The sequence below is a fragment of the Aplysia californica genome, unplaced genomic scaffold, assembly GCF_000002075.1.
Source record: "Aplysia californica isolate F4 #8 unplaced genomic scaffold, AplCal3.0 scaffold00177, whole genome shotgun sequence".
Lineage (NCBI taxonomy): Eukaryota > Metazoa > Mollusca > Gastropoda > Aplysiida > Aplysiidae > Aplysia > Aplysia californica.
The window spans coordinates 1,040,209-1,050,697 of NW_004797447.1; the positions used below are offsets into that span (position 1 = coordinate 1,040,209).

Consider the following 10,489-nt stretch of genomic DNA (forward strand, 5'->3'; position numbering starts at 1 on the left):
GTTGGAGAAAGGCTTCACGGTAGGATCAGAGCTGAGAACCACACATGTGTACCCTACACTTTCTTTGACATCACATCTGCTTGTACTGCTCAAGTTGAAGGGAACTTTTTGAAGTTGAAGTCATGCGGTTACTACAAAATTTGTATGAGGTTGAACCACTTTAGAAATCGCAGAGCAGTTGTTTTTGAGGCTTCACACAACAAAAAAGGGACCTACATTAAACATTTAGGGCATAGCCACTCTACGCACAGTTCTTCCATGTTCAAAACTTTAAAAAAAACAACAACAACAAAACAACAATAACAACAACAACCTACGAGTAACACAGAGAACGGACAGGCGTCTGTGGTGTAACTGTTTGGCACTTCGCCGTCGCACGCAAAAGACGTGAGTTCGATTCCTGTGTGGGCAGTTCTCTTTTATTTTTAATTAAATATTTTCTTCTGTCTGCAAGGTACACTAAAGCCCTCTCAGCTCGTGTTGGCCTTGCCTTAGCAGATAGAATTGAAGCCACCTAAATAACCGAATATTGTGTTGATTGGGGAGTAAAACTTGTACAGTTTTAAATTTAAAGATTTAAAGAGAATGGAATTTGAAAAAAACACTCATAAGCAGTTCATGAATTTAAAAAAAATTATTGTGCTTATCAATCTAGCAATGCGTTAGGATTTCGTTTTCGATTTGAAGACAAGAAACGACAGTTGATGTAGTAGCTGTGGTGGATGAAGTAATTCGGTCTAAGAAACGTCAGCAATCTGAAAAGTGAGCCAACGTTTCTGATGACTCCACAAGACATTTCAAAGCAACACAAACGAACAAAGGAAAGCAAACAAAACTAACACCACTTTTGTTGATCATTGTAGGGAAACTTGATTTAAAAATCAAGGTGACGCAAAACGTACAATATCCCACCAATTCAAACAATTTTACAAATACGCCTTTACTTTGCTGGTCGCCGCTATGCAGCACTCTGGCATTAAAGCGTGGCTATCATGTTTCGCTCAAAAACAACACAGGTTAATGAGAAGCTATATTACAATCATCAGTATCATCATCATCATCATCATCATCATCATCATCATCATCATCATCATCATCATCATCATCATCATCAAGGACCAGATCTGAAACAGACATCGGTGATCATTATTCTCTGTTCATTTCTTCGCTCGGATGCTCTCAAAACCCATTGTTAATGTGTTTTTCCGTCACCCATATGTTTAGCTTTTTCAAGTAAGTTTCTCTGGTCTTCCACGGCCCCGTTTGCCTTCTATTTTCCCCAGTAAGAGCAAGATTTTCACAGTTTTTCCTTCGAGTTAGGTGTCTTTGAAACTATTTTTATCGATTCTTAATAAACGATCATATTGCCTGCACTTCACAAGAAGGGGACATTAATCATCAAATGCTAAATAGGTGTACCTGAACACTGAATTTTGGCCCAACTCGTTAATCGCCTCACAATAAACCACGTCAACTGAGTTTTTGAGAACGGTTGAGGGGACATCAAGCTCATATACAGCTCGATCTGAGGCTGGCCTCGTCACACGCAGTACATAGCTCGAATTGTTGTCCATCCGGGCTTCTGGAAGTATATCGTCTGCATAGATCATTATAGTGACGTTACTTCCTGTTGCAGCACACGTGACAAGTGCCGTCTCGTTATCGTGATCTTTCACTTTTACACTTGTCGTGTTCTCGTCGATGGCAGGATAACCGCCTACTAAAAGCGTCACATTGCGCTCAGACGTTTCGCCACGAATAGATCGGACTTGGCAAATGTACTCTCCAGCCGCGGAGGTGGGGACGTCTCCGATGTAATCTAGATACGCCATTGCCCAAAAGCCGTTAGGATCTATTTGCGATCTGAACCGGAAATCTCCAGGTCTTTTAGCCATTTTTAAGTCACGATCATAAATAGCTATGCTTTGAATGTCACCACCCTGAAAACTGCATGGTATGGAACATTTAGCTACAGACCAACGTTTGGCGTAGGGATTTGTATTGCATGCAACCTTCTCCAGGCTGGTGAACGAGAACGTACCATCTGGAAAAAGCGAACTTTGATTTTCCCCATTAACATAAATGGGAATTTGAGCGCTGACATATCGCAATAGCGTATCGCCAGAATTGTTGTAGTAGCTGCGCTCTAGATAAATTACGCCGCTATCGGAATCGGACGTCGGGTGTACAGTAAGGCGTAATCTGAACTCTCTCTCTTGTGTCTCGTTCCCTGCAGAAAGAGTGTCTTCTATATCGTTTATGCGATCATCAAGGAGAACTTCTTCGACTGTCAGCATACTACGGTTTCCACTTTTCGGCTCATGTATGCTCATACTGTATTCCCCTTCACCAACCCCAGACCCATAAATACGCCAGTACGATACTGACATGTTTTTCATTTCGCTGTCATATGCCCGAAGAGTGATGTAAAATTGTATAGACTCTGAACTCAAAATCTTTACTTCAAAGGATGTTTCTCCTGCTATAGTTGATCCTTCCAAAGTTGAGTAAAATTGTGGAATTCTTATGTTCTCATGCCAGGTCATGGGAATATTTGTTTTGTTTTTCAAATTTTTCCCACAGACATCAACAGAAGTAAGGACTGTAGTGGGCAAACTTTGTCCCACTTCCATGAACGCAAAACCCACGTGCTGCGTATCATAATCTTGCATTTCTCCACACCATTTGGTCTTGATTCGAAACCTCGCTTTCGAAATCTTAGGGACATTGCCACCTTTTCGGAGTTTCAGGAATTGAGGGTTGAGTTTCCCAAAGTCAAATTTTTCGATGAAAGGGCTTACATAGGCGTCAACATGATGTTTAACAGTGAAAATAATGACAACACGATCCGACCTAAATATAGTTTCCACAGACAAAGGAAGCACTGGGAGATTCGATGTGAACCAGCCTGGTATTTCTTTAAGCATCAGTCTTTCGTCTCGGTCGGTCTTCTCCATACTTAGAGGAGGTTTCGTTGTTTTTCTGAATGTTGGTGGCACAGAGAGGGAAGAGGCCTCACCCTGGAGATTGTCACAAAAAGCGTGAAAAGAACTGACCAGCTGACCAATATCGTCTCTTTTGGCCGAGCGCCTGCTCCTAGCATGTACAGCAGTGTCAGGGCGAAGAATGAGCAGTTGGTCGTTCAGTTCCCCGAGACTGCGCTGAAGACCCTCGAAATAGAATTCTGTGACCTGAAAGTTCAACAAATATAATAATTATGTAAACATTACTGTACAAGACTTTACAAGTGGTTGGAGAGCGATACTTTTAGGTTTTGCTTTTTTCCCCTTCTGTTAAACATTTCTGCCTGTGTATCCTCATTGTTTAAAAAAAAATAAATCTTATGGAGTTGGACGTGTTCTCTATAGCTACTCTTTACTCATGGTAAACTGTAATTACCAGGATTTTAAGGGCCAATTTCTTGCTTGCATTTTGTTTTAGAGTCGGAGATGAGAGAGAGTATTAAATGAAACCTTTTAGCTTTTAAGGAAACTTGTAACTACTTGGTAGCGCAAAAAAAAAAAATGGAGGCTTAAACATTTTGTGGTTGTTTAATACATAAGATCAACCATTTTCTTTTCCCTCGAAGAAATAAATATAAATACGACTAGAGCTCACTTCGAGGACTCATGGAATCATTAAGCTTGGGCCTCAGAATGGGGGAAGGGGTATCAACAACCATTTGTCTCAAACACCAGTCCCTTTCTGCTCCTCAGTTTAACACCCTCCTCCGCCCCCCCCTTATGTTCGGGGCGGGGGGGGGGGGGGGGGGGTGCTTGACAATTGATGCTATTATTTTGCACTTTTTCCAAATAGTCTCGTTTTCCCGCTTCTGCTTCAGCTGTGTCCAGATCACGACATACATTTCTCACTGCACATCACAGGACGTTTCGTCAAATCCCTGTTTATAGTGCGGTCAAAAATTCGTGATGCAAATTTTGCTCCAATATCTCTTTATTGGGTGAATCAATGTCACCCACATTTTGCACAACAAAAGTTTGTATCAATTTGCCTTAACTTAATCATATTATTTCCACAACAATTTAGGCTAGATTTTTATTTTTTTATTTTTTCATAACTTTAAACAAAATACTATAGATCTACTATCAGTCTCCGCAACGCGAAAAATGGGATAGTTCACAGCACTTCACGCTTCTCATACACATTACACGTAATATATGGCCTGCGTCACAGCTCACCAATGTCACTTTTTAGAGGGCGAAACTTGTTACAAGAAATTAATTTTATAGTGAACACTTTTTTTATCTACAGGTTCTCAAAATATGTGCACAATAAGCATAATGCCGCGGTTACTTTAAAAAAAACCCCAGCCAAATAAAAAAAACAACCCAACAAAACACGACAGACTGGCTATATTCAAAGCCTTGTGAAATATATGGATTCAAATGTAAAGTAATAAAGTTTTTTAAAATTATAATTTTGTGTAACAAAGAAGTATATGTCTAAAAGCCTATACTATACCAAACATAACGAATGTAATCTCTACATATCATATTTGTGAAAATCCGTCACTTTGACCGCCTAAAACTTCCGAATCACTCAACTTTTGAATTTGGCAAAATTAATGGTGGTTCAGAATCATTCAAAGGGTGCACAGTTTTATTGGGGAGCCTGGAGTCACTGTTGTTTAATTTTCAGTTTTTCATTAGTTTCTTTTGGATCCACAGAATTCTACACTTATAGAAGCGGAACTCCCTCTTCGCGATCGCCGATTCGCTGTGAGGAATTGAAACTAAAACATGGCGGCCAGTTGAGGGCACCTTTGGCTGCGCCGCACAGCGAGGCTTCGCGTTGCTATGCACGCTGATGCTAGTGGTAGGGCTTGGAAGACACCTTACATTAAGTTACATCAGTATTTTAAAACTTTCTTCGAAGAGGAAATATAGTGAAATAGTCTAGTACATTTTTACTGCCAACAATATGTCATAATTGGCAATGTTACAATGTTTTTGTATCTGTATTGTTGGTTTGTTGTTGTTTTTTTAATGATGGGATGGGATGGGATCTAGATCTAGATAGATCTAGATCTCTAGATCTACTAAAAGATCTAGATCTACTAAAGATCTTCACAATCACAATACACTTGATAATAACACTAATTATGAACATTAACTCTGTTGGAAAAGTATCTAGATATAGTCTTGATTAGTACTAGATCTAGATCTACGATTGGAGAATGTGTCGGTTGCACATAAAATACATAGGCCTATTGTACATGCTGCCAAAAACACAAAAATGCAGAAAAGGCCTCTAAATATTGTTTTACACATAAAAGCCAATAATGCAAAACAAAGTAAACAAGAGTGGAACTGGCATATGTTTCCTGAATATATGTTCAAAGTCATTTTCTGTGTGTTGGGAGTGTGATTTCTAATGCATGAATGAGAGGCTCATTCAGATGTGATAATGAAGAAACTTGTGTCTACAGTCACAACAGAAAGAGTTCCATGGCGAGTGATCACTGGTCAAGGATTTCAGAGCTGTGTGCATTTTGAGAAAAATGTATCCCCATACTCTGGATCACATGTCGAGGGGATGGGCTTGTCCCCCTGTAATCCCCGCACACAGTAAACAAACACATATTTTGGAACACGAACAAGAAAAAATAAGTGGTCTCTTGTTACGGATCAAATTGAAGTCCTGTTTCAATTCGATTAATTGATAAAAGTGCGTATCGCAATGCGTTGGCCACCCCTGCCCTATAGGCCTATATGCTATTTAATAAATACATTCGTCAGACCTGGAATCTTTAATGCCCGCACACAGTAAACAAACACACATTTTTAAACACGCAAGGCATCGGCTAACCCAGCACTATTACGCTATTTTATAAATACATTCGTCAGATCTGGAATCTTTAATCTTTAATTTTTAATCCCCGCACACAGTAAACAAACACACATTCATGAACACGTATAAAAAAATAAGTGGTCTCTTGTTACGGATCAAATTGAAGTCTTGTTACAATTCGATCAATTGATAAAAGTGCGTATCGCAATGCGTTGGCCACCCCTGCCCTATAGGCCTATATGCTATTTAATAAATACATTCGTCAGACCTGGAATCTTTAATGCCCGCACACAGTAAACAAACACACATTTTTAAACACGCAAGGCATCGGCTAACCCAGCACTATTACGCTATTTTATAAATACATTCGTCAGATCTGGAATCTTTAATCTTTAATTTTTAATCCCCGCACACAGTAAACAAACACACATTCATGAACACGTATAAAAAAATAAGTGGTCTCTTGTTACGGATCAAATTGAAGTCTTGTTACAATTCGATCAATTGATAATAGTGCGCATTGCAATGCATTGGCTAACTCAGCATTATACGCTATTTAATAATACATTCGTCAGATTTGGAATCTTAAATTATAATCATAATTATATGTGCCGCGCGTGGGAAGTAAAAGTGAAAGGAATTGAAAATGCTTTCAAAAACAAAAACATAATTAAAGTAGGACTACATGTGCTTATAAAGGCTCAAAAAGGTGTATGGATGCGGAAATTAATGTTTCGGATGAAAATAATACGCTATCTTCACTACTGTAGCATGCGGTCAAAAATTTGATACGCAACTTATTATCAAATATCTAGGCTACTGAACTATCAAACACCTAGATCTAGATTCTCCTACTTTTACACAATGACTTAGATCTATATCAATTCGTCTTAACCAATGAGTATTTTTTTCAAACATTTGTACACATCTATAGGTTCTATATTATTCTAGAAATTTCTTTAAAGAAAATTCTTTAATAAATACTAGCCCAATATATAAAAAAAAAATCCCAGTCAATGGTTTCTACAGATTTTTAAAAAGTTTATAGCTGGAGCTAAATCTCTTTTAAAAGCAAGTCCGTCCTTTTTTCTACTTCTGCTGGCGACATAAAGTTAATTATTGAACGCATGTTTTGAGAACATTAATAAGATCTAGTGAAAAAATATGTTCAGTGTAAAACAAATTTATTGTAATAAGTTTTACTACTAAAAAACTACGTAGGCCATATGCGTATGCAAAATGTGTGTTGGAAGCTAGAAGTGCTATGAATTTTTTTCAGTTCTGTAGATCTTATATATATCTATATAAACTCTGTATGTCTGCTTTTTCTGTTGTTGCACTCCAAAACACAACAATTTAAAACCTTAATTCCAATCTCTAGTTGCACAGTGAATTCTGTAACTCAAAATTACAAACTGGACAGTAAATGTTCCACTTTTCACTCGTTTGTAAAAGCCGCTCTTGCTTTAAAAGCTATAGGGTTACTTCCGAAAACGATAAATAGTGCCCTCACGACGCCATTGTTTTCGGTCTTCAATTCCTCACAGGTCACGTGGTACAGTTCCCGTTCTATAAGTGTAGAATTCTGTGTTTGGATCTAATCTTGGGAAAGTCCATCTTCTAAGACGCCAGTGTAAACAAGTGAGATTTCCGTTCGCTAGCCGTGCGCACCGATTCCATACCTTTGAAAGTCTCTAGAGTACAAACACGAAAGCGGAATAGAGAATCAATATATAAATTTATTATATTGATATATTTGGAAAATTGGAAACACATGTGTCCCTCTTTCCATAAAACTACGACAGCTGCAGAGTTGAAATTTGGCAAGTACCTGCAAAAAGATAGAAAAGATAGATAGGTCCTCATGCATGACGGAGCCTGATTTTTTATTTATTCATTTCCTGAATTTAGAAAAATATATCTGACAAAAGTTTCCGTGCTTCTTTCGCCTTTGTGATTATTCCACTGAGAAACGAAACAAATTTGCGTAGCTGTCCTTCTCAGCGGAAGTGCCGGAAGTGATATTTCGCGAGGCGCATTTTGCTTTGAGAGTATAGATCTAGACCTTCTAATTTTTTGCATCTCTCAAGATTTATTGCTTCATTCCAGAAGAGTGCTAATATAGTAGGCCAATTATTTTTAGTTGATGTTAATGTACCGAACATTCCTTTCACCGAAAGGGGGGCCAATTAGTATATTATATGTGTGTAATAATACATACTGGAATATTTGTAAAGGTGTACAAACAGTAAAAACATGTTTACACTCTGGCTACCGGTAACTTGATTTTAAGATTTAAATCTAATCCGTTTAACTACATGTATTTGCAAGAACGAAGTTAAAATGGGAAAAAAAAAACATATCGATCTACTTTTTATTTTTACAAAAACACTTTTTCACTTTTTCGGGAAAATGAGTACAGTATGTTGTCACAGTAAGTTACACTTTCCATTGAAGTAAATAGCGCCTAACATTTGAATGGCAAACAGTCAAGGCTAATTGTGCCGTCTTTACAGAAAATAACGAATTGGATGAATTTTTATCAAGTATCTTTGTGCTGGGATGTTATATTATCTTTCAGCCCGGGTTGGCCCTGGCAGGCAGGGTTGCAGGCCCGCCTCCTAAATGAAGGGGGAGAGGAGTGATTTGGGTAGGGAGTAAAGGGTGGGGTGGTGGCACATTGCCTTTTCCCATTCTCCTTGCATAGAGAGACCAGATTTTGGAACTGCAGGTATTTGTGCGTCACCGACCCTATCAATTAAGAAAGGTTTTTAAAAAAAAGATCAGAGATCTAATTGGTGACTTTGTTAACACGTTTAGTATTCTACCTTGGCTGGATAGCAAATAACAGTCACACAGCATATGGCTTGCATGGGGTTTGAGTCCACCATATTTGTGTCATAACAAGCGCCAGAACAATGTAAGCCTGCAAACTATGGGTGCATTCTTTTATAAAAGAGTTGCAAGGCTGTCCCTCAATGATCCCCAGGCTATTCATTGGGAGAAGAGTGGACCAAAAGTTATATTCTCTTAACTATTAGAGTACTAGTATAATAAACACGATGGTGATTTACTAGACTTTCCAAAATCATCACATTAATTAAAAAAAGAAAAAAGATAGAGGAAAACAATCCTACAGGTAAAAATAATAAGCCTTAATAATATTGAGCTTTAAAAAGGTAAATGTATAAAGCACAGACCTTCAGTAGATTAGATACTCTTTCTGTAGCCTCACGTTGTTTTGTTGTTTGTGCTGAACTCTGAGTTAACCAAGAACCCAGAAAAAGTAATTTTATTAACACAAGGAAACGTAGGAATCTGGAGACTGGCATTATTGTAGCCATTACGAGACGGTAAAAAACGTCTTTATTGTAAAGTCGAGAGTGCCTAGACGCAAGTCTGTGTGTTTCCTAAAGATACTAGATCTAAATGAAATACTTTTTCCATTTGGTTTTCTCGTATCCTCTTCGGTGCCCCCCTCCCCTCCCCTCCCCCCCCCTTTCTACACAAACAATACTGATACAGTCTTCTCGGCTTTCCAGGCCACTTACTCGTGTTACCGTTAGCCTACTTTTTGTATATTATAAGTAGCCTGTCAACCACATTAAGTAAACAGTGCGCTAATGAGTCTTTTGCAACCCTAATTAAGAGATGGTCAAAACATAAAGAGACGGAGAGAGAGAGAGAGAGAGAGAGAGAGAGACTGAGAGTGGAGAGAGTAAAAAAAGGGCTTCCAGCTTTACACGAAACCAGTGGCTCCTAGACAAAAATACTAATGAGTACATATAATGTGAAGTCCATGTTTGGACCACAATTATTCCATTTTAGTCTTCTGATTCTTCTGCGGGAGGTTGGCGGGTGCTTTGGTATGGTTTGCTCATTCTTTCCAATTAAACATCTGTTATCCTTATCTCTCCTCTTTGTTTTCATTACATATACTGGTAACCCCTCCAATATTCGGCACTTATACTTATACGAGTACATAACCTTTTTGGGTTGCAAGTGCCATCCATTTCTTACTAAAGCTATAGACTACCTTTTTCTGTCCTCTTAGTAGTACATGTATCAAGAACGAGGGAACTGAGAGACGTGGCATTCTCCATCCCATCTCGCCATCAAAAAGAGAAGGGTTACGTCACAGCTCACGAAAGACACGTTTTAGTTGCAACACTAGGGCCTAGTTACAAGAAATTAACTTTATAGTGAACACTGTTTTGCACTAAAACTAAAAGTTCTCAAAACATACGTTCAATAAAGAGAGATCTAATCTCGCGATTAGAAAAAAAAATGGTGGTAGGCTACTTGCTTTTAAAAGCGATAACGTCTCAGCTGTGAACCTTTACAATCAGAAGAAACCAACCACTTGGATCTTTTATTAGTACATATTTATAAAGGAATTGCTATAGAATATAGCTAAAAGGTCTTTCCAAAAATAGTGATCTGTTAAGAAAAATTGATACAAGTCACTGTGCAAAAAACTGGAGAGTTTCTGTTCCATAGTTGAGGAGATATTTAAGAATAAGTTGCGCCACGAAATTTTGACAGCATTATTTAAGTGTCTTGCAACTGGCAATTGTGCCACACAGTGCACAGCATTCAGCTCTTAATATATATACATAATACCTAAACACACACACACACACACACACACACACACACACACACACACACACACACA

The 10,489-nt window shown here is 38.3% G+C and overlaps 1 protein-coding gene across 1 annotated transcript in view; it reads right to left on the minus strand.

Annotated features, from left to right (window-relative positions):
- Window positions 1-1,108: 1,108 nt before the first annotated feature.
- The window catches only part of LOC106011763, a 15,891-nt gene continuing 6,510 nt past the window's right edge, over window positions 1,109-10,489 (minus strand). The window contains exon 2 of the mRNA XM_013082489.2: window positions 1,109-3,191. Within this exon, the coding sequence (XP_012937943.2) occupies window positions 1,392-3,191 (1,800 nt within the window). The 3' untranslated portion in view covers window positions 1,109-1,391. The remainder of the gene's footprint in view (window positions 3,192-10,489) is intronic.